The following is a 24,721-nucleotide window of genomic DNA, read 5'->3' as shown; positions in this document are numbered from 1 at the left end:
CGTGGCATTTTCTTAATATTTCGTTACTTACCTGTTTAATGTCCTATTTGTGTTCTGTGTTTTTATCTGTGTTTTTCTGAGTAGATCATTATTAGCCATGCTTTTTTTAAGTATTCCAGTGTAAAATTGCTTTTGAAAGGGCTTTCAGAAGAGTGGCTGGGAGGTTTCAGTGTGCAATGCTTCACCTTTGAGCTTCAGTGAACAGTGCAGTTCTGACATACTGACCCACTTCACCTTCCCCACTACGATGACTAAGTTTGCACTATTTTTTTGTAAAAAGAAAAACTAATAATGTTGTAACAATAATTTTCTGAACAGAAAATAAACCTGTGAAAGGCTACAGTACAAGCTTTGTGACTGTGGCTCTTTGGGAGAAAACTTGGGGTTGACTTAACAGAACAGAGCTGGGTGATAATGATAGAACAAGAGAATACTCTAACATATACTAACAAACCAATGTATACTGAGCATCAAGAGAAAATTATCACTTATATTTTGGATAAAATTCACTAGATGGGATCGAAAAATGACAAACTCTGTTTTAGAGTAGGCACAGTGACTTTTGGTATTATGCTGATTAACAGTTGACATCACAAAGATGCTGCAAAATGATCTGTCGATCTTGGGCAGGTGTTGTGACTCTTGGTCTCCCAGTTTGTGGCCTGTCATTGACAGAGTGTGTCTGGTTATAGCATCTCGCCAGATTTGAAATTACTGGCTGTGCGCACCCAAGACGACCAGCCGCAGTACGCTGCCCTAGTCCAGCCTCCAACATGCAGAGTGCACGAAGGCGCTGCTCTCTTGACAGACGTGGCATATTGTTTTTTTTTGTGTGTGGTTTGCTTTATTGTTTCTATTCAAGCTTGCAATTCAAGAGCTGAAATCACTCCATATCCAGTGTCCTATCAACTGTCTCACTAATTAGGTGATTAAGTGCATAGGCTTCAGTCATAGTCATTCAAGCAAGTCACGGTCAAGGATGAATGATCGAGTGATTAAAAAGAAACCAAAAACATTTTGTCAATGTCCATCATTTATATACCTTTTTTTTTAGAAAATGAATGAGTTATAATAGTGAAGTTTCTTTTGATGCTCGATATATGTTGTTAAATCATTTGAATAAAGGTTGTTGTTTCTCACATTTTTGTTTGAAGACTATACTGGATGTTTTTGTGGAAATGGAGAAGATGGAAATATTGGGAGAAGATGAGCTGAATGAGTTAGAATATGTCTGCAGTAAAACCAACAAAGACTTAGTCCAAAGGATTGAGGACTATAAACAGAAACAAGGTAACAGCTGCATACTGTATATACACACACTCCACAGCAGGAGTTTTACTGCTGGCACAAGAGCCCAGTACAAGAGGTTCATATTCATTTTGGATGTCAGTTTTAGAGAACAGCATTCTCTATCGGCAAAGACGCCTAGCTAATCCTTCTGAGACTTTTGTGGCTTTTTAGAAGTAGTTACAGTTTGTTACTTCAATATATATATATATATATATATATATATATATATATATATATATATATATATATATATAGAACCAGTCAAAAGTTTGAGTACACTTGCTGAAACTAAGTTTTTTTCATAATTGATAGTCGTATACGTTTCTGTAAATACTTGAAAATGAAGACACATGTTACAGTATACAAAAGAAAACATAAGGAGTATCAAAGCAATGTTCAAGAAAATTGAAAATTGTCTCTAAATCTTTGATTCCTCAAAATAGCCACCCTTTGCCTTAATAACAGCCTCACAAACAGGAGGCATTCGGTTAACAAGTTTCAGCAGGAAATCACCCGACATGTTTTCTCAGCTCTTCTGCAGCAATTCCCAGAGATGTAGGGCACTTGTGGGTACCACTTGCAGCCACTTCACTTTGAATATCTTTGGCAGTCAATCTCGGATCTCAGATCTCAGATTGTTATTAACTTTCCTCACAATTCTTCTACTTGTTCTTGGGAAGAAAGACAGTACCATGAGTCTTGTACTTCTTGATAATAGAAACAATAGTTGAAATTGGGATAATCGTATCCTTGGATCCTTCTTGGATATGGATATCTTGTATCCTTCTCCAGCTTTGACAATAAATCATTTTGTGCCTATAGCTCTTTACTTTTTCCCATGTTGACTTTTTGGTAATGACAGCAATCATCCTATGCCTAACCCTTTCATACTCTCTAAGAATATTCACCTACAATCCCGCAGTTTCTAGACTTTTCTAGAATTAGGTTCTGCATTATCATTGAAATTTGAATTTTTGGAGTTTTGCAAAAACAATTGAGATAAAATAAATAATTGTAGACATCTATTTGTTGTAACTTTTTTTTCCTTGTGCTCTTATAGCAGGCAATTTCAAAAACATAAGTAAAGCTGTAAAAACATGTTGTTACATTGTATCTTTTCATGAATAGGAAGTTGAAATCAGAAAGTGACTCATTTGTTGAGTGTTGCCAAGCTTCCCTTCAGCAAAGCATACAGATCATTACTGGAGCAAGCTGATTCATACTGGGCTCAATACAGTACATTCCCAGCTAATTAAAGCAATGTGTCTGACAGACCAGCTAAGACCATTCTGTGACTAGAGTTCTGATAGACTTGCAATGTCCTTATTTTTAATGGGCCAACAAAGTTCTGTTCCTCACTCAGGGTGGTACATTTGTTTAGGAGTATATTGACAGTTAAACATGTATACACGTTTACATTCCTTTTTGTGGTGACCAGGGAATAAGGCCTTATAGTCTCCTTAAACCCTGAAATATAAATGAAGAAAACAAAAAACAAAACTGGTGTTAAATCAATAATCTGTTAATTTACAAACTGCATCATCGACAAGTTTGTTGGTAATTCCATGTAAATATGACTTGGCTAACCACATGGAAACAACACAGGTGCTTCATATATTGATTGAATCCCTCCCATTGTTTTAGCTACAAATACATTTTATTTTATAGCTGCAAGAACCCAGACGCCTGATCCCTCTGACATGTGCCGAAGTTCTGCTTCAGTTCCTCCTAGCAGAGGTGCCTCCAGAGAATTTCCCACCAGACAGCCGCCACAGCACTCCCTGCAGGTAGGGAGAGGAGCATGGAGGGGAAGGGGGTTTGTTCGTATTGCTCACAGAGGAGTCGGCAGTGGCTAGTTCACAGCTTTACCTTGTATACTGTGGAGCGTCTATACTTCACCTGACTAGGGGGTGGCACTGCAAGTGCAGCAAAAGGAGTAGAAAATACAAGGATAATTTTGGAAGTGTTTACTCCAGACTTAAAAAGAACATACTATAGAGCTAACAAAACAGTTCTAGTAAATCCTACAGAGTATGTGCAGTATTACCAGGCCCTTAAGGACTGGGATTTTTTAAAATTCCATCTTAATATATATTGCATTTGGTATTTTTACATTTTTTGATGGTGTTTTGTATGTCAGTGGTCCTCTCACTTCCTGTCCATTTCAGTTGAGAGCCTTGTTCTTGTTCCAACTAGGTCTCCAGTCGTTTCATTTTGTTTGGAACCTGGAATGGAATGGACTGAAATAACTTTTAGACAATTTTAATATCCTTGCAAATAGCTAAATATGCAGATTTGTAGTAAGGCACGTGTCATCGTCGTAATAGCTGTTTTGTAGGTTTACATTGTTTTGTTCATTTGCATTTTCCTTTTCTGTAGTTTGGAAATCATACACGTGATTTACCGGGCCAGCGAGCTTCACAGAATGGTAAGTTTGGGATTTTGAGTGGTTTGTTCTGCAAAACCGAAATGACCTTTATATGCTGTGTACTGGGTATTGATGTGAGGTACACTGAAGAAACCAAACAATTTGGATGTCCTCTTTCGTAAAGCTTTTCCTCTCTGATATTTTATAACAATAACATGATTACATCCAAGTTTGGGTCTTTGAAATATATACTGTATATTTAATATTGATAACATAAAAGCCCCTTTTTGTCAGTGTCAGTAAATTTGTAAAGCAAACTAACTTCTGCCTTTCCAGGTGAAGTCCCCCTGAGTCTCAGCCTTGATGCCGGGCCTGTGTCTGTAGCATCTCTGGATAACATGGTGATATAATCTAAATATTTTAGAATGTTATTAATTAAAAGAAGCTTGACCTAGCTGACACAACAATACTTGTAGAAACAAAAACTGTATATTGTACCATTAGGGGTCATCACAAAGTGTACTGTCGGGTTACCAAGAAGCCATCTACTTCAGACTGCAAAGCTTTCTCTTTCAATGTTAAAACATTTGGACATTATTTATTCATTTATTTTATGTTGCAGGTTGATGCTTATAAAATGACGAGCACGCCCAGGGGCTACTGTGTGATAATAAACAACAAGGACTTTGAAAGAGCAAGGCTGAAATTTCCTTCACGACCTTTGTATGACAGAAAAGGCACAGATATCGATGCTGGTGAGAGAAAGTTTAACAGCACATTACTGTATATCCCTAAACTCCATGCTTTTGTTGGTAAGCCATTCGTAAAGGATTAACCAGCCACACGGTTAATTAAAGAGGTTGATCAAATGTGGGACAACTGAAGGTTTTGCTATATAATCGTTGAAACTTATTGTAATAGGAAGCCTCTATAGTAATGCAGAAGGATATTGTTATTCCCTACAGCAAAAAACGAAGCTCATGTACTTTGATCTGAAATCCCTCTGGAGCCGTGCAGTGGACTGAGATCCACAGCACTGGGGTTACATGAGACAATTGCAGAAATTCTGATCACACAATGGGCAAAAGCTTTTTGCTACGAATCCTGAAGAAAAACAAAACACCACTTCTTAAAAAAAAATAAAATAAACAAAAATGACAACACTATTTAAAGTAATTGTCTAGGTTGTTTTTTAAGTCCTGTTGCTACCCCTTTACTGTTTATTTGGCATGTCTGAGTTGTAGCATCACCCTTCTGTTTGGGTTAGATGAGTTGTGGTAGTGAAAGAGTAAAGGTGGTCATGACATGAGTCTGAGCACTACAGGAAGGGAGTGGTATACGTCAGAGTCACATCTCTAGAGAGCGAAATTCTGCTTCCAGTGCAATAATGGTCATGACCTAACACTCTTTTATTCCCACCTCCCGGGGAGGCAATTGATCTGCTCCTGTTTAAAACGTTAAAATAGATGCACACATTTCCTCATAAAACTTAATAGAAATCTAAATAATATTAAATGATCTTTCTCCCTTTCAGTGTATCTGACAAAGGTCTTCAAGTGGTTGCATTTTGAAGTTGTGCAGTACAATGACCAGACAGCAGATGGAATCTGTTCCATTATGGAGAGGTATCGCCAGCAGGACCACAGTAGCAGGGACTGCTTTGTCTGCTGCATCCTCTCCCATGGATCAAAGGGAGCCATTGAGGGTGCAGACGGCTCTTCTGTCTCCATTCGGGAAATAACCTCCTATTTTACTGGCTGTTCGTGCCCTTCTCTTAAGGAAAAGCCAAAGGTCTTTTTCATCCAAGCTTGCCAGGGGCAAAAACGCCAAATAGCTGTGGAAATCCAGGCAGACGGTGAAGGTCCTGCTTCACAACCAGAAACTGAACCAAAGCTTGAAGCGGATGCAGACCCAGTACAGATGGACACCATCCCCAACGATTCAGACTTCCTCCTTGGCATGGCTACAATGGAGGATTACTTATCCTACAGAAGCATCTCCAAAGGCTCCTTCTACATTCAGGCCCTGTGTAGGAATCTAGAGCTGCTCTGCCCCAGGTGAGTCCTGCAGACAGACACACTACAGTATACAGCGAAACCAATACCCTTTTCAAATACTTTTTTTTATAGGGACAGAGCCCTATAAGGAAACATTTTTGTTTAGCTTCCCTGCGCCCCTTCCTCAGTATAGGTGTTTTAATTGGATACTTATTCATAAAAGAGCAGGTTTGACTTATCACTGTATACTTTCCCCTTAAACACTTGCCTTACATAAGAACATAAGAAAGTTTACAAACGAGAGGAGGCCATTCGGCCCATCTTGCTCGTTTGGTTGTTAGTAGCTTATTGATCCTAGAATCTCATCAAGCAGCTTCTTGAAGGATCCCAGGGTGTCAGCTTCAACAACATTACTGGGGAGTTGATTCCAGACCCTCACAATTCTCTGTGTAAAAAAGTGTCTCCTATTTTCTGTTCTGAATGCCCCTTTTTCTAAACTCCATTTGTGACCCCTGGTCCTTGTTTCTTTTTTCAGGCTGAAAAAGTCCCTTGGGTCGACACTGTCAATACCTTTTAGAATTTTGAATGCTTGAATTAGGTCGCCACGTAGTCTTCTTTGTTCAAGACTGAACAGATTCAATTCTTTTAGCCTGTCTGCATATGACATGCCTTTTAAGCCTGGAATAATTCTGGTCGCTCTTCTTTGCAGTCTTTCTAGAGCAGCAATATCTTTTTTATAGCGAGGTGACCAGAACTGAACACAATATTCAAGATGAGGTCTTACTAGTGCATTGTACAGTTTTAACATTACTCCCTTGATTTAAATTCAACACTTTTCACAATGTATCCGAGCATCTTGTTAGCCTTTTTTATAGCTTCCCCACATTGTCTAGATGAAGACATTTCTGAGTCAACAAAAACTCCTAGGTCTTTTTCATAGATTCCTTCTCCAATTTCAATATCTCCCATATGATATTTATAATGTACATTTTTATTTCCTGCGTGCAGTACCTTACACTTTTCTCTATTAAATGTCATTTGCCATGTGTCTGCCCAGTTCTGAATCTTGTCTAGATCATTTTGAATGACCTTTGCTGCTGCAACAGTGTTTGCCACTCCTCCTACTTTTGTGTCGTCTGCAAATTTAACAAGTTTGCTTACTATACCAGAATCTAAATCATTAATGTAGATTAGGAATAGCAGAGGACCTAATACTGATCCCTGTGGTACACCACTGGTTACCACACTCCATTCTGAGGTTTTTCCTCTAATCAGTACTTTCTGTTTTCTACATGTTAACCACTCCCTAATCCATGTACATGTGTTTCCTTGAATCCCAACTGCGTTCAGTTTGAGAATTAATCTTTTGTGCAGGACTTTGTCAAAAGCTTTCTGGAAATCTAAATAAACCATGTCATATGCTTTGCAATTATCCATTATCGATGTTGCATCCTCAAAAAAATCAAGCAAGTTAGTTAGGCACGATCTCCCTTTCCTAAAACCATGTTGACTGTCTCCCAGTACCCTGTTACCATATAGGTAATTTTCCATTTTGGATCTTATTATAGTTTCCATAAGTTTGCATATAATAGAAGTCAGGCTTACTGGTCTGTAGTTACCTGGTTCAGTTTTGTTTCCCTTTTTGTGGATCGGTATTACGTTTGCAATTTTCCAGTCTGTCGGTACCACCCCTGTGTCAAGAGACTGCTGCATGATCTTGGTTAGCAGTTTGTAAATTACTTCTTTCATTTCTTTGAGTACTACTGGGAGGATCTCATCCGGCCCAGGGGATTTGTTTATTTTAAGAGCTCCTAGTCCCTTTAACACTTCTGCCTCAGTTATGCTAAAGTTATTTAAAACTGGATAGGAACTGGATGACATGTGGGGCATGTTGTCAGTATCTTCCTTTGTAAAAACTTGTGAAAAGTAATCATTTAACATATTTGCTATTTTTTTTTCTTCCTCTACGATTTTGCCATTTGTATCTCTTAAACATTTAATCTCCTCTTTGAATGTTCTCTTGCTGTTGTAATATTGGAAAAACATTTTGGAATTGGTTTTAGCTCCCTTAGCAATGTTCATTTCTATTTCTCTCTTGGCCTTTCTAACTTCCTTTTTGACTTGCGTTTGCAGTTCTGTGTACTCTTTCTGCGTACTTTCTTTTTGGTCCTTTTTTAATGCTCTGTAAAGTGCCTTTTTTCGCTGAATATTTTTTTTAATTGATCTATTAAACCATTTTGGCAATTTAGTTTTACATTTAGATTTGTCTACTTTAGGGATATAATTGTTTTGCGCCTCTAGTACTACATTTTTGAAGAACAACCATCCTTCTTCTGTGGGTGTTTTCTCTATTTTACTCCAATCTACTTCTGTTAGTCTCTGTTTCATACCTTCATAGTTTGCTTTTCTAAAATTGTAAACCTTAGCTTTAGTCTTTACTTTTGGGGATTTAAAAAACACTTCAAATGAGACCATGTTGTGGTCTGAGTTTGCCAGTGGTTCTCTGACCTCTGTTTTAGTTATTCTATCTTCGTTATTTGAAAAGACTAAATCAAGGCATGCCTCCCCTCTAGTGGGTGCCTTCACAAATTGTGTTAGGAAGCAGTCATTTGTCATTTCCACCATTTCTATTTCATCCTTCGCGCTACCCACCGGGTTTTCCCATTTTATTTGGGGGAAGTTGAAATCCCCCATTAGTATGGCTTCTCCTTTGCTACACACATTTCTAATGTCATTGTATAACAGATTATTTTGCTCACCGTCTGAATCTGGCGGTCTATAGCATGCTTCTATTATTATGCCTTTTGAATTTTTGTCTGTTATTCTGACCCATATTGATTCGGTTTTATTTTCTTTGTCCAGGTTTAACACCTGGGCTTCAAGACTGTTTCTTATGTATAGCGCTACCCCTCCTCCTCTTCTGTCCTGCCTGTCTTTCCTATACAGTGTATACCCACAAATATTATATTCGTCCCCATCACTCTCAGATAACCACGTTTCTGTAACACCTATCACATCATAGTTACCTGTTAGTGCAGTAGCTTCAAGTTCTAGAATTTTGTTTCTGATACTTCTAGCATTTAGATAAATACATTTAATGGTTGTCTTACCTGAGTTGTTGTTCTTGTTTTGATGCGGTCTCCCTTCTGTTTTTTTGTTGATTTCTCCCCCCCTTCCTTTCTAGTTTAAATGCTTCCGAACCTGCTCGAGGATCTTTTCTCCAAGTAGACTAGTTCCCTTGTTATTTAAATGCAGTCCATCCCGTCTATACAGATAGTCCTCGTTGTAGAATGTGGTCCAATGATCAAGATAGGTGAAGCCTTCCCGTGTGCACCACGTCTTCAGCCATGCGTTTTGATTAATTATTTCCAGCTGTCCATATGGTCCTTTGCAAGGTGCGGGTAGTATACCAGAAAATACCACAGTTTTGGTTTTCTCTTTTAATTTCCTTCCTAGCTCTCTGAATTTGTTTTGCAGGGATTTTGGTCTGTCTCTTCCAATGTTGTTTGTACCGATGTGGACGACTACTACCGGGTCGTCTCCTGTTCGTTCTAGGAGCCTGTCCACGTTTTCAGTGATGTGCTTGACCGAGGCTCCCGGAAGGCAGCACACTGTTGTAGTAAGGGGGTCCAAACTGCGAATTGAACTTGCTGTGTTTCTCAATATGGAGTCCCCAACAATCATGACCTCCCTTCTTTTTGCTGTCTGGTCACCACTGTCAATAGGGTCCTGGATGTTGTTCCTTTCATTCTCTTGTTGTTGGTTCTGCTCATCAAAATTCTGAAGTGACTCAAATCTGTTGGTTGTTTTGATTTCTGGTGGTTGTGTTTGATGAAGTTTCTTTTTTTCCCTGCTTCTGCCTACCTGAACCCAGCTGTTCTGACCTTCTATCTCCCTGGTGGCTTTCAGTCTGTTAGGGGTGATGCAGACTTCCATGAATTGTGGGTGTGCCAGTTCCTCAAGATCCTGTTGCTGTCTCACTTCTTCCAGCTCCATTTCTAGCATACTTACTAGTTTATGCAAATCCTGGATCGCGCGGCACTTTAGGCACACTTGGTTTAGCTCCGCTGGGTTTTCTCGGATTTCCCACATCAAGCAGGTGTCACAGATTACTGGCTTGAAGACCATGTTGAGGTTTTTTTTTTTTTGAAGTTTAGTTTCTTCTGCAGCCGTTGCTGCTTCGAAACTGCCTGTCCACGCCTGTACTTCTCCCACTCGCTGTCGCTGGGAAGACTGCCTCGTTTAACTGCGTTGTTCTGCTGTGCTGTTGGCTCCTCCCCTCGCCCGTGTCTCAAAACGGCGCTGAATTTGAATCAGCTGCTCCGAGTTTCAGCTTGTTTGTTATCAGAAAAACACACGCGGCTGTTTGACTTTGAGCTGCTGTGTTTCCCCAATGTCCTCTGTTTTCTGATTAAAGCAATTCAAGATGCAATTTCTCCTTTCTGCTTCGAAACTGCTCTGTACTTTTCCACGCCTGTACTTCTCCCACTCGCTGTCGCTGCGAAGACTGCCTCGTTTAACTGCGTTGTTCTGCTGTGCTGTTGGCTCCTCCCCTCGCCCGTGTCTCAAAACGGCGCCGAATTTGAATCAGCTGCTCCGAGTTGCAACTGCTCTGTACTTTTCCACGCCTGTACTTCTCCCACTCGCTGTTGCTTCCACTCCACACTTACCACAGCACACAGATGCAAATTCGGAAGTGATGATCCCACATTATACAGGAGGTGTTGTGAATAGGTTAGAAGTTACTGTATAATTTTCAGAGAAACAAGCTTTAATAGAAACAAGCATGCATACAAGAAAACGTGTGCTGCAAGCTCATATATCATGACCTATTAACATGACCTTCAGCACCCGCCCTGATGACTGCAATCAGTAAATCTGGGTTGATGTCTGTTATATTCTTAATAAAACAGCACCAGCTGGCAAAATATGTAAGAGATGTGTGTGCCTGCCAGGCTGTAGAGGCATTGTGTGGGTTGTGTAGTTTGGGTTAATTTCTCCCTGCTTTCAAGCTGGGTATAGATTCCTCTGGCTTGTTGTTTTTGGTTGTCCTAATTACGGGGGTAGTTTTCACCTGTTGCTTCATTAACAAACCCCTGCAGTCTGGTTTCTTTCTCCTCTGAATCTGCTCCAGTCCAACTTCATTCTGTAATTTTGTGGACCTATACCTAATGTACATTGTGAGAGTCTCAAAAGTGAGGGTCCAGGTCCCCAAGTGGCTCACCTGATAACATGGTGTGCCGGGTGCGTCAAATAGACAGTCGAGAGCAGGTTCGCTTTCTGTCTGTGTGAAGTTGCTGGTCTTCGTTGGGAATTCCACAGGGAGTATTGTATTGGAACAGCGCTACTATGGCTGTCCATTCACCCTACTGAAACCCAGCTCTTCATAACGATATGATTTCATTTTGCAGCAATGAAGACATTTTGAGCATCCTGACCACAGTGAACAGAGAAGTGAGCAGAGAAAACTTTGTGAACAGAGGAAACTTTATGAACAAGCAGATGCCAGAGCCAAGATATACCCTGACAAAAAAACTCTTCTTCCATACGTATTGAGTGTGAAAACAAAGCTGAAAAGATGCAAACGTCTGTGCTGCCGCTTAGCAATACATGTAAAAAACAATATCCTGTTCCTTTCTGCTAACTGGCTGTAATAAAACTGTAGTCATTGGATTTAGATATATTCACAAAGTGCATGGTTACCTTTCAGAATTGTATTCCATCATGTTAATGTGTTTTTGTAGCCTACATATACATGTAGTACAACACGTTAAGGTCAACTACAGTTGAAGTTGCTCTGATAACTTTTAATTTTTGTCATACAGGGTCGCTTCAGATACCTGCGTTGGATTTTGTACCAGACTCTTCAATAAGCTTCTTTTTTATACACATTTTAATAAACTCGTTTTCAGAAAAATAACGTGTTTTCTTTCTTTAAGATACTAACTAAATTGTGTTCTATGTCTCTGCAGTCCAATGGTGCTGGTATGAAAAATGTTAAATGTAAAATAATGTTTAGTAAATGTATATACTGTAGTAAGTACATATTCATTCCCTGCAGGGTTAGTAATGTATTAAGATGATCGCACATTATCTCCAAACACAGCAGAATAGTCTGTGCAGTCCTCTTGCTTTTTCACTTTTTTAAAGATTTTTACCCCCAAATTCCCAGGTCAGGTCTTACATGAAATTCTTCACATGAAATGTGGCCTACTCAAGCACATGCAAATAAATAAATCCATCACTTAAAATATTGTGGGGCAGGTTTATGTTAAAAATAGACATGTTTTATTGTAGTATTTGTTTTCATGTAAAAGGAGATACTGTGCATGTACATATACTGTACTACTGAAATGCCATTCCTGCTCCATTCCCATCTGATACAAGTTCACTTCACAAACTTCACACAACCTGTCACTGAAGGCAGCAGTCAGCATTAAAAGCAATTAGAAGCACACTGAAAACATTTTATTTATTTAATGCAGATACACAGAAACATGGACCAGCATAGCAATCCCAAGTGGGGAATACTAAGCATGTTTACTTGTACAAACATGAAGTAATTTTTATGTTAAAATCAACATGATTTTATATAAAAAACAACAAACACCTCTTCTTACACTGCTCTTAGAAAGCAGTGTCCATTTCAAATGGACAAGAAGGTTGTGGCTGAGAATAATATCTGGTAAAATTACAAGAGGTAAAGGTTGGACGGCGTTTGTGGACCGCAATTTTCAAATAGTCCACAGATGCTCAATGGGATTGAGATCAGGACTTTGACTGGGCCACTGTAGGACATTCACCTTTTTGTTCTTGAGCCACTCCAGTGTTGCTTTGGCCTTGTGCTTGGGATCATTGTCCTGCTGAAAGGTGAATTTCCTCCCAAGCTTCAGTTTTTTAGCAGACTGAAGCAGATTCTCTTTTCCTGTATTTTGCTCCATCCATTCTTCCTTCAATTGTAACAAGATGCCCAGTCCCTGCTGAAGAGAAGCATCCCCACAGCATGATGCTGCCACCACCATACTTCACTGTAGGGATGGTGTGTCTTGAGGCATGGGCAGTGTTAGGTTTGCGCCACACGTAGTGCTTTGAGTTTTGGCCAAAAAGCTCTATCTTGGTCTCATCTGACCACAAAAACTTTTCCCACATCGCAGCTGGGTCACTGTCATGCTTTCTGGCAAACTCCAGCTGTGCTTTCAGACGGTACTTTGTGAGTGACGGCTTCTTTCTTGCCACCCTCCCATACAGGCCAGTGTTATGCAGAGCTCTCGATATGGTTGACTGGTGCATCATTACTCCACTCCCAGCCACTGAACTCTGTAGCTCCTTCAAAGTGATTGTTGGCCTCTCTGTGGCTTCTCTCACAAGTCTCCTTGTTTGAGCGCTGAGTTTTGAGGGACGGCCTTTTCTTGGCAGTGCCTGGGTGGTGTGATGCAGCTTCCACTTCCTGATTATTGATCCAACTGTGCTTACTGGGATATCCAAACATTTGGATATTATTTTGTACCCTTTCCCTAATCTATGCATTGTATTACTTTATCACTAACTTCTGTAGAATGCTCTTTGGTCTTCATTTTCCTTCAGATTCACAGCCTTACCAATGATCCTTCAACAGTAGTGTTTTTATCCAGAAAATGTGACAGCAACTTTAATGGTTCACAGGTGGAGGCCAATGGTAAGGTAATTGTGTCCTCGTTAGGGGAATTTCTTTCATCGGTGCAAACTTATAAAATTCCTGGGAACCCCTTTTGTAGTGGACCAGCCTACCCAACAATCCCCCTTAGTTTTGAGGTTACCCCTTTGATGATAGCTCAATAATACATGCTGTTTTTTTTTTTTTTTTTTTCATAACTGGCACAATGTGAGCCTGCATGCAACTGGTATAAGGGTCCTCGTACATACAGTGCAGTATCTGCTCGACAGGACCCCTCAATTAAGAATATAACAGTGTTTTCTCGTAGCTGATTGACCTCAAAACTTTGTGAAGTTCATTACGTTGTTTTGCTTCCAGAGATACAACTGAAATTGTAGTTCAAATTCATAACAAAAACTGTCAATTCAAAATAGTTTATGGACACAGATCCATCAATCACAGCGATCAACCAGATCAAGCAAAGTGTTTTTGGAATCCCACCATCCTGTCCACTACTCTGTAAGGCAGCTAGCCTTGGCAGAATTGAGGTGGGGTGCAAACAGGCCAACAGCAAACCTTTTATACAGCTATGATTGACCTCCTAGAGCTGCAGCAGGGCAGGCGGGCACTCGGCAGGAATTGGGAAGACCAGTTTCTTCCTTAGTGAAAAGGCTGGCTGTGGAATCTGCTTCTTTATCCTGTATTCATCAGTTTTCCGACTAACATCCATGTTCACCTTTGTCAGGATGGACAACAGGTCTTCTCCTCTGGAATAAAAGAACATGTTATATTGAGGTTTTTTTGTTCTTTATTTTTTTGAAAACTGATAGAATAACTTGCTTAAAAAGAAAAAAAAAAACTCCTGTGGAATTATTTAGCTTCTAGCAACTATCAAGTACATAGTGAGACAGAGCATAAGGTTGAGTTAACACCAATAGTTCTAACAACTAGAACAGTGCTTCCCAAAATCAAATATTTTGTAGAACACGACAAGTATTTAAAGTACAAAACCTTTCACAGATGTGGTGAAATACCAAGTACATTTAACACGGTAATCTTTTTTGAACAACATTGGCACGGATAACCATTTTTCTGTCCAAGACTGTCTGAATTAAATCTAATCAAGGTCATCCATCCCAAGAAATTGCCTTTCATTCCTGAAAACTTCTATTCAAATATTTCGCATACAACTAAAACAATTATTTTCCTGGTTACCTTGGCACCAGGTGTAGAAGATTCTGGCAGAGGCTCTGGATGTACCATGTTCCTTTAGATGGGTCTCTGTAGGAAACATAACCTTCCACGGTTGCCATGCCAACCAGGAAATCAGCATCCTCAGGAATTGAATTGGGTACCAGGGCATCTTTCTCAAGCTCTGGAGTGTAGCCATCAGCCTCTATTGGGACACCTGACTGTGTTTTCTGCCCTTGACAAGCTTGAATGAAGAACACTTTAGGTTTCCCAATCAAGAGGTGGCAATTCTTGCCCGAGAAAGGTTTGGTTATTTCACTTATTAAAACGGTGCGTCCATCAATCCCATATATCTTTCCCTTCTCTCCATGGCTGAGTATGCAGCACACAAAACAATCTCTGTCTTTGTGGTCTGTTAAATTTTGGTATTGTTCTATTTCTTTCAGCATTTCTTTTTGAGTCAAGTCTTCTACGCATACAGTGTCAAATCCCAGCCACTGGAAAACATCCTTTAATGCACCTGAAACAGAAGATGTTGAAAGTTGTAGCCCCTAATGTTTCTTAAATGTCATTGAAACATACCGTGAATGCTATGTCAAAATGGTCTTGAAACAATTATTTTAGGGGTAAAATCAAACATCCCACAATTTGCTTTCACTGTATTCATGAATTGCATTGCTCATGAAAATCATACCAAAATAAAAAAGAGGGGTCATACTAGAATCAAGCAATACATACAAGTGCAAGTTCAACGCAAGAACTATGCAAGGATGACACATGGATAAGGAGGGATTTCAACCATGCTCTGGACACATCTTCTAAATTCCTTGTGTGATCCATGAATCCCTTAAATCGTCCAAGCATAGCCAAACATTTTTTTTACTCAAGGCATGGATAAAATCCTTCCTGGTCCTTGTATCAGACTTGCAAAGGTGTTTCTTTAAACTGGTTTTGATGGTCTTGCATGTCTTGCTTGATCCTACCATGATCTTCATGTTTTTTGGTTTTTTTTGGTGTGTAGTTCTGAACCAATAACCACAGTCCTGTGATTTAAACAAACCAATAGAGCAACCTGAAATCCCATGTAACAGAGAAACAAAAACAGCAGCCTGTGAATAGAACACGTGGAAAAAAGACACTTACTTGCATCAGTGTTTGTTCCTTGTCTATCAGTACACCACTTCTGTTCTGAGCTCCTTCTGGTGCGTGACTCACTAAAATTATAGTTGTTTATGATCAGGCAGTATCCTCTCTTCTCTCTATTCATCGCATAGGTTTCTGAAATCTGATAACAGAAGAGACCAGAAATGTAACATAATCTAAGGGGTATGTCAAACAAGGCTGAGTGGGTTGTGAACAAGAAGTTATATGTAAGGCTGTGTTTTTTTCACTGTTACCACAGATTTCACGACTTCTGTGAAATGTACCCATTGCAGTGTAACATGTAGTTCCCCATGAAAATTCCCATTTCTGAAAGACTAGTGTAAATATGCACATATACCACTTAAAAATAAATACAGCAAATGTCTGCCTGATTGATTTGAATGTAACACTGCATTTAGGAACCTGGCAGCTGGCTTAGTTTGCCTGTAGCAATTAACACACTTCATAGAGCTACACAGTCCAGTACAAGAAGGGGACCTTTCACGTGTGTTGGTATTTTTACATTTATGTTTTTATTTTGTTTGATGGTGAAAATAGGTCTTTAAAAGGTAAAATAATGAAATGTTGAACAATTTAGTATTTACTGTTTATCAGATAAGCATTTAGGAACACTTGTTGTATGTGATCAGTTTTTGAATGTGACAACTCTTTTTTCTGCTTTATTAAATATTATGTTTAATCGTGATATATCTTGTCATTTTTACATGAAAGTAGCCATTTTTTTTTTTTTTTTTTTTTTTTTTTTTTACGTAAAAAAATACAGCCCTAGCTATATGGAAATGTGAAACAGATCTGCATCATTTATATTTCTTCTGGACACCACCTGAAATAGAACTTGAGGAGAAAAATAGAATACAGCTTATAAAGACTGGCAGTCTGTACCAATCGTATGAAGGTTAAAAGAAGGTGGCATTTAAATGGTTAATGTTCACTGGCAATCACCTTTTATGGAACTTTGAGAATCATTGAAAACAACTTTGTTCTGACAAAAGACAGCATGTCGAAACATGTGGTCTGTATCAATAAACACTGGTAATGGAACTTACGTATGGTTTACATATTTAAGTGTTACACGGTTTGAGGTACTGTCTTACAGTAAGTAGATTACTGGAACATATTCCTCAAAGGAGCTATCACTTTTTAAACCTGCCATCCTCAAACATCTCAAAAGACTTGAACTTTCCAACAAAGGTAAAAAGAGAACATACTTTTTTTTTTGTATTATGCACACTGTTACAACAGTAGATTTATGTAGACATCAGAATGGTTATTAAAAAGACAGACAATACCTACCCCTGGGTCACTATCATCTGATTCACCGTGACCAACAATAGCATCTGCATTTACACTTGAAAAACCAGAAGACGAATGTGGAGGCTCCATCTCACCTAGAATAATTGAACAAGAGGGGGATTTGTGTTGACTGTCACATCAATGTTTGCGTCTTACCTACGCACTAGCCTTCAATTCAATATTTTGCAGGGCAGTGTATTCCAGATAGACTGTCAATGAGACTCCCATTGCACACGTACTAGGTCATGTGACTTTTGATGGGGGGGGGGGGGGGGTTTTGCTTGTAGTTTTACTTTATGGAAAATCAGTTTACGCCGCCTTAAATTTGTTCTGTATGTATCGTGACACTTGGTAAGTTAAGCCCATTAGCACTGCCAAAATGCGCTCTGACATGCAATGCGCTCCACCGCTCATTAGCCATGCATTTTAAGGCGTGTCAAGCCTAAATTATATGCATGGGCAAATTGTAGGTGGGGCTCATTGTAAATGAAGTCTGATATTAAAATGAGATTTATGAAGTGGCAGAACAGCAGCACCAGACAAAAAGGCTCTGCAAATAAGTTGTCAAATTGGTCTTATTTGGCAGCAAAAAAAAGTCAGAAAGCAGCTGACAGGAAAGATAAATATGGCAGCAGTCACAGGGGCCCAGAAAATTCACTGTATTTTTAAAAGAAATTTATGAATGACATTAAAAAAGCATGGTAAAAACCGCATAGGTTAGCACGGGAAAATCCAATAGGTATGGCAAAGCATGAACAAAAAAACATGGCAAACTATTGCAAATGCATAGCATAACCATTGGAAAAGCATTGAAAACTACTAAATCACCAGGCAAATTGTGTAAGAGTCTGCAGCAAAGCGTGAATGGCCCTTACACCACAAAGACAGTATGACACTTGCATTAGCACCTGTATTCAGTGCGATTCCTGTCAGTCACCATTGAAAAAAAGTAAAGTTCTGCAAACCTGAAATGACAAGGGCAAATACTTTATGCCACTGCTAGCTGTATCTAGCATTGGTAGGAGGAATTCACCAAATGAAGGCGGTATTTGTTTGATCCCGTTGCCATAGTAACCAAATGCATGGCATATTCTGCGTCCAGCTGCTGTAGCGCTGCTTGATAAAAGTATTAAATGAACAGGGGAGGTGAAGAGCAATGTAAAATACTATAAGGTTGCATATTTTTCACAGTAGGCAGTCAAATATATTATTTCCGTGAAATTCGTGATATCGTGAATTTTCAGGGCCATTTCTTTTGACGGAGAGTGCAGGCTCCTAACCTTCCTGAATAACCCAGGAACAGATGGACAGTACTGAGAAGGGAGAGTATTTAGTTTGCATTACCCTTTTTGATCTCCCTGAGGATTCAATTATAACTCGATACCGGCTATTTCATTATGTACAATTGTTTGTGTTCATCGTATAATAAACCCGGTTCATCATATCCTTTTCATCATGTATACTTGGTTTTAACCGTCGTATAATAATAATATAATAAAGTCAAGACACATCATTGAATCTCCAAATGACCTACCTACTGTTCAACTGAGGCAGCCCATTTGCAGGGAAGGCACTATTTTTCAGATTAGTCTGTTAATCTGTTCTACCGGTAGGCCATTTTTAGGGTTTCAGAACACTAGTGCAGCTCATTTACACATTTAAATGACAGCTTACGCCGAGCCTCATTTTGGGCCAGTTAATTCATGCGGGATGGGGTCAAATTTGCGCCACGGCAGAGCGCTACTTTAACGCTGTGTCGATCGATCTTGATACACGTCCCCTATGGTGCTTAATTAAGCTAATTTTAAAACCTGGACTGTATTAAGTACAGTAGGTCTTAAGTTTACTCCAGGCACATAATAGCAATGTCATACACTGACAATGTTAACAACCCTCTGATAAAAACAGCTGAATGAAATGTACACACAAACCTGCATTACTGGCTCCACGAAAGCAGCTCAGGCTTGGTGGAAAGTTCCCTATCTGATTATCTACAGTCTCTATAAATTAGAAACAACAAGATGAACAATGTCCTAACTCTGCTGATATGTATTAGTAAAGCAAATACAAAAAGGGAATGCTAACCTACACAATAACAGTATGTATTTCCAATACCAGTATTTTTAACATGCAAAATTGGTACTATGAAAAGAATGTACAAATGTCTCAATAATGTGTGCTTAATGTCCTTACCAAGTTTCCTCACACATGGATAGTCAGCTCTTTAGATATACCACTGTGTGTGAGTAACTTTGGCTGCTTTTTTGTGCGCCTAACAGGGTTTTGCACCCTTTGATTTGGTTTCTCCTGCAATTATGAATATTTCAATCCTAATTTGTCTTTATTCATTAGGCTGTTTTGGGTCTTTGTATCTGATCTCATTTACTTGGTCAGGTTACTACATGGTGAAACTGTATACAGCAACTGTATAGTTCCAAGCAGAGCTCAGTACTCTATACATACCCTGCAAGCTGTTTGCTCTCTGCTGTTCTCCCTGCTAGACAAGACAGAGAGGAAGGTAGTAAATGTAATTACACGGACGTACAGTCATCCAAAAACAAAATTAAAAAAAGACAAAACTAGTAATTCGGATTTGTTAAACACAGTATAAATAAATGTATTACATTTTTAAATGCTATATGAAGCAGAGGCCGTGAATACTGCCTGTCATCCCTAATAAAGCCAATGGAACATGAAGCACCCTGCAGGCAATTGTGCTGATGAATGCTGAAGCAACTGATTTACTGTAACTGCCTGAATGCTGACTCATGTTTCAACACATTTGTGCTCTTAATCACAACCTGTTACCCATTTGTGCATGAGCTGGATACAAAGGCAACACCTCCTGGATTGAAGTGCTGTGCATCTTTTTCGATTATATACAGGGGTTACAGTTTTGTTCAATGGCTTTCAGCACCCCCACTATAAAAATTGTTCCAGTGCCACTGGCTGGATACTAAATGTTCTAGTAATTCATTTATTACAAATATACCTACTGTACATAGTATTAGATGGTAGAAGACTGCTAAATTAGACTCCCTGCTTTCTTCTGATTGACGCAAATGAGTCGGTGCCTAATTGAACACAAACAGGGCTTACTTCACTTGCAGAAACAGAGAGGGGCAGCAGCAAGTTGGACAGCTGTTGATCTTCGCTTGCTCTTCGAGTCCCTTGAAGTGGAAAATAGTCAGAGAACAAAATCAGCATAAGCTTTCAGGAATGGAGGAAGTGGTCACTTTAATGGTGCTGTTAGTACAGAACAATAGGGGGAAAACACTGAGCTCTGAATCTATTCTGGGTTGCGTTTGGCTGCATTCCACATCTGAACAATGAACATGTGACTAAAAGCGCAATTATATATGCAAACATTGTGCAGAGATATGTAAAGCACGGCCAGGGACAGACATACTGAGCAATGACTCTGTTCTGAACTCTAAACAGTGATAAAGACACAGCATTGTGACAGGTCCCCCGCCCCCTAAATAAATAATGATATAAATAGTTACCACCGGACGCTGGTCTTGAATTCGCTGAAGATTCGCCCTGCACAAATTTAATTAAAACAAAACTAAATGTATAAATCAAAATTATAAGTTGTGAAAAAAACCAAGGAAAATGTTCTGTTAGTTAACTAATCTTGTCCTATTAATTTACATACATGTTAGGATCACTGCTACTGAACAAAGTGAATAGTAGGTTCACAAAGATCAAATTTAAAATAACCAAACTAGCTCCAATAGTGTACGTCACAAGTAAGGTATTGTATCCTCTTTTCTGGGTTGTACTAATCAAATGCAGTTAAACCATTACGATTGAATCTATAAGTACAAGTAGAAGTAATCCTTTCATTTAGGCTGCAGTTTTTAATGTGTATTCTAACATGTATCCTTTCTGTGTGCCTGTGATAATGATCATGGGTACTGGTATATAGAATTTGGTACATAATGGTGCAAATGTCAAAAAAGTTAGCCTAGGCATTTTCTTTATTTTATTTTAATATTCCATTTGTGGGATTTTCATGCCTAAACAATGTTAATTATGATATTGCTCCACATGTGATAATGGAAATTACAAAAAAAAAAGGATTTTCTTTAAAAAACTAACAAACTTCAAAACCAAAGTTCTCTCGGTTTCAAAAAACTGGGGCTTATGAAGCATAAAAGGCTTCATCTGTTAGGTCCACATAACCTGAAACTGCCATTCCAAAATGTACAGAGGCTAGTGCACACGTCTGACTCATTTTTACTGTGGTGAAGACGCTCGTCCGGGGAGCAAGTGGTCCCTGGTACTTTCCCATATCTTTTTTTTTAAACATGCCACTGATTGTTTCAGATGCATCTTGGTGGGCTTTCCCTTAGCCTCGACTACTACCTATGTATTGTACTACTAATATACTGTGATGTAAAGAACAAAGGCAAGCACTTACTTGTTGAGAAGAGTGACTCAGAGGAGGGAGCGGTGACTGTGCATGCGCCCGGCTGGGATTCCATCCTTGCGCTTCTGAAGAGCTAAACCCAGTCTCCTGTGTGCAGTACCCTGTCCACAAACATCAACAGTCATTTATAATCCAAACCGGAAAACAAACCTTTGCCAATTTCACATTTTAAGATGTGCGAATCCATCTTAGTAATTCTGAGTTTTCTTTCTCCAATAGTGATCTGTATTCATACTTCCCTTAAAGCAGTTTCTAAATAGCTTTCAGCTAAATTATATCCTACTGTCTTCAAATTCCTCTTTTCTATTTATAGGTCTTCCATGACTCCCACATGACAAGCTGACAACAAAACGATATCTTGGTTATCCATAGGGTGGCAAAAGTTATGCCAATCTTCTCAGAGAACCAGACTGCCCAGTCAAGTAACAGTGCTACAGAAGAGGTGTAGGCACTACTCAAATGAACATTGCCAATGAAAGGCATACAGTAATACAATATGCATCAATGGGCAGAATCGTCTGCACAGAAATGCCTTCTTTTAAACTAAGAAAAGTACTTAGTGACACAACCTTGTACCCGCACAGCTAATTTTACATTGCTACAGATGAGTTATAGAGCATATATGTAGGATCCAAAAGAATTATCAAAAATATAGCAACACTGAATTAATGCCAATGCCATAAAATAGCTTCAGGCTAGAAAATGGGGCTCACCATTTTCATTTTTATACTTGGTTATTTTTTTCACTAAACTGGGGGAGATGATTTGTAAGACTTTCTCTAGCATCTCCAGGTTGCTTCGGTCTAAGAGGTCTTCTTTCTCCATCTCTACGAGAAGTTTAAGCATAGTCTAAAAAATAAAGAAAAAAATACATCAGTTAGCTTATTTGAATAAGTTTAAGTGTAGTTTAAAACAAACAAAAAAAATGTCCATGCCCGCTGTGTAGCCAATCACCTCTTTACACCCGCTGAATCAAAGCCACAGATGTTACTATGCTACTGAACACCAGAGACAAGGGCCTATCCCAGGAAGCCTCTGGGGAACCTGACCAATAGGGGTTCTGAAGCGTGATGAGGTGAACAATTCACCAGTTTTTCTGCCATCCAGCGCCTTACAGCAGTGGTGCTGGTGCACAAACCTTTTATACACCGCCCCCTTTTTTTAGCATATAATTTGTCATGACCCCTACACACATATTAAAGCATTAGTTCCACGTACCTTTATATTTTAAGAGGTGTTTTTCCCCCAATTTCATTTAAATTACGTATTCACAATTTTACACTTAGTGAGTGAATATTTAGCTGGGTTTCTAACAAATAAATCTGTGAAAAAAATACAACTGATTTTTTTTTTTTTTTTTTTTTTTTTTACACTTGCCGATTCAACATTTACCTGACAGATGCATCTGAAAAACATTATCGTTCAGCAATTATCTACGAAAAAAAAAAATCTGTTTATTCACAAAAAAATATTTTACCAGCTAAACCTGGAGCTACATGCAAGCCCACACCCATTGACGCGTTTGTATGCTGCGGAGTTGCCGTCACGCCGGCTGTAGCTCTGAGGTGGCTGCACGGTGAGTCTGTTCTGTGAAAAGAAGCGGCCCGGCTGGCGGCACACGCTTCGGAGGACAGCGTGTGCTCGTCTTCGCAGCTCCTGAGTCAGAGTGGGGGTGGTAGGGGTGAGCTGAGCCTAAATAATAATCGCATACTCGAAATTGGGAGAAGACAATAAAATGGCGAATACGAAATTAAAAAAAAAAAAAAAATGCGTTTAACATTAACGTATTTTGTTAAATCTGGACTTATTTTTTGGTTAAACCTAGGGAAAAATATGCGATTCAATTTAAATCCAGAAAAAAACTGGTAGCTGTCATTTCAGCTCTGTTCAGTGCAGTTTCACTAACGCTCGCCACTTCAAACGTCATTTTTTCTCCGGTTCTACAAGTCGTAGAGTGATCGTCAACGGCTCATTTGAAAGGTAAGAACTTGGACTAATTAGCTGTCATGTATGTATTTATTTAAAATGTTCTATCTTTTTTTTTTTTTTTTTTTTTTTTTTTTTTACAGAACTGCCCCTTCAGTCATAGCCACGCCCCCCTTAGTGACTCCCCGCACCTCCCCCGTTTGCATGCCACTACCTTAAAGTTTGACTCACCCTGAGCATTACCTGTAAACAGGTTAAAAATTGATTTGTGATTTGAAACCACAGTGCTATCAAGCTAATCAGCTGTCAGCTACTGTAAGCATGAGTCAGAGTTATTCACCTACAAAGTTCAAACAAATAAAAAGCAAAGCCTCTTTCCAGACTGCACATCACCAGCTGGTCCTGGTACAGAGTACAGAAGAATGCAAAGTCACTTGCCATGTCATCTTCAAGTCTGCATCGCGGAAGGCTGTTTTGCAATAGAAACTTTACACTTTTCAGGTCATCTCTGGTTACGTCCTCAGACAGGTCATATAACAGTTGCCTGCAAATCAGATGAGATAAAAAGTTTTTATACGCTGCAAGTTTTCTCCATAATATGCAGACATAAAACTGGAGCTTTTTTCTCACGATTTTACAGACACCTGCCCAGGCACCATTTTCCCAATCAATGTATAATCAACCACAAAGAGAAAACACACAGAATTTTTCCCGTAATTTGAATGAGCTGGAATAGACCCTATTAATATAGTTTACAGTAAGTGATACATTTAAATGAAACACAGGACAAGTGTTATGGATTTGTAATGTAATTCTGTACTTAAATTTCCCAGTGGAGAGCAATAAACAGTGATCAGTGTGTTTTGTTATGTCATTTCCTGAAGTTTTTTGTCGTTGCCTGTGTTGTTTCAGACTTACTTGGTGAGCAGTGGGTTACTAAAAAAAGATTTCCTGCAGGTAAGACTGCATAAATACAACTGGGTCATTTGCAGTAACACATTGATGTGCATCCAAAATACCGCTGTGTAAGTACAGTACAGTATGGGAAACAATGGCAAACTACTCACCTATAGTTTGAAATTCTTCCTTTCTGTGGCAATTCTTTTTCAACCTGCTCCTTGCTGTTTCCCATTTTTTTGAGCAAACAAAACTGTCGGATTCGGTATAAAAGCTCTGCGACAATAAAGTCATCTTCGGCCTCTAAAAGGTCCATGTTCTTTAGCTTTGTGAAGAGATGGGATGCAGACTCTACTTTGAGGTCTATATCAACGATGTCTCTGCACAAGAAGGCGAGTGCCTCTGTTTCATCTTTGCACAGGGCTTGCTCTATTTTGTGGAGTTGTACTTGGAAGTCCATGGTGTCACGAGATTAATTACCTGAAAATAATAATATAATAATAATAATAATAATAATAATAATAAAT

The 24,721-nt window shown here is 39.1% G+C and overlaps 2 protein-coding genes across 3 annotated transcripts in view; one reads left to right on the top strand and one right to left on the bottom strand.

The window, feature by feature from the left end:
• Positions 1-15,011, top strand: part of LOC121322099 (caspase-8-like) — a 23,512-nt gene extending 8,501 nt beyond the window's left edge. The window contains exons 4-10 of one of the 2 annotated variants that reach the window (XM_041261619.1): positions 1,155-1,290; positions 2,959-3,077; positions 3,670-3,718; positions 3,995-4,059; positions 4,281-4,413; positions 5,193-5,715; positions 14,926-15,011. In XM_041261619.1, the coding sequence (XP_041117553.1) occupies positions 1,155-1,290; positions 2,959-3,077; positions 3,670-3,718; positions 3,995-4,059; positions 4,281-4,413; positions 5,193-5,715; positions 14,926-14,938 (1,038 nt within the window). In that variant the 3' untranslated portion in view covers positions 14,939-15,011. Of the gene's footprint in view, positions 1-1,154; positions 1,291-2,958; positions 3,078-3,669; positions 3,719-3,994; positions 4,060-4,280; positions 4,414-5,192; positions 5,716-11,066; positions 11,573-14,925 lie in introns of those variants that run through there. The other variant, XM_041261618.1, reaches the window with a different exon arrangement.
• Positions 13,305-24,721, bottom strand: LOC121322100 (caspase-8-like). Its single transcript, XM_041261620.1, has 12 exons — positions 24,365-24,721; positions 23,736-23,841; positions 22,085-22,220; positions 21,363-21,472; positions 20,443-20,479; positions 20,036-20,106; positions 19,400-19,433; positions 18,868-18,936; positions 16,937-17,031; positions 15,623-15,764; positions 14,504-14,999; positions 13,305-14,055 (listed from the first exon to the last, which is right to left on the bottom strand). The coding sequence occupies exons 1-12, from the start codon at positions 24,652-24,654 to the stop codon at positions 13,890-13,892; spliced, it is 1,752 nt and encodes a 583-aa protein (XP_041117554.1). The 5' UTR covers positions 24,655-24,721; the 3' UTR covers positions 13,305-13,889.

This window comes from Polyodon spathula, chromosome 10, assembly GCF_017654505.1.
Source record: "Polyodon spathula isolate WHYD16114869_AA chromosome 10, ASM1765450v1, whole genome shotgun sequence".
NCBI classification, from domain to species: domain Eukaryota; kingdom Metazoa; phylum Chordata; class Actinopteri; order Acipenseriformes; family Polyodontidae; genus Polyodon; species Polyodon spathula.
Note: the sequence above shows the minus strand (reverse complement) of the source record. Positions and strands in the feature narration are given on the sequence as shown.

What these genes read in the sequence shown, in the direction of transcription:
- LOC121322100 (XM_041261620.1), bottom strand. Translation starts at nt 24,654, where the DNA reads ATGGACTTCCAAGTACAACTCCACAAAATAGAGCAAGCCCTGTGCAAA. An exon ending in TTCAAGACCAGCGTCCGGTG is followed by an intron (nt 20,107 to 20,442) that starts GTAACTATTTAT and finishes TTCCACTTCAAG; the next exon opens with GGACTCGAAGAGCAAGCGAA. An exon ending in CAGATGATAGTGACCCAGGG is followed by an intron (nt 15,765 to 16,936) that starts GTAGGTATTGTC and finishes TTCTGTTATCAG; the next exon opens with ATTTCAGAAACCTATGCGAT.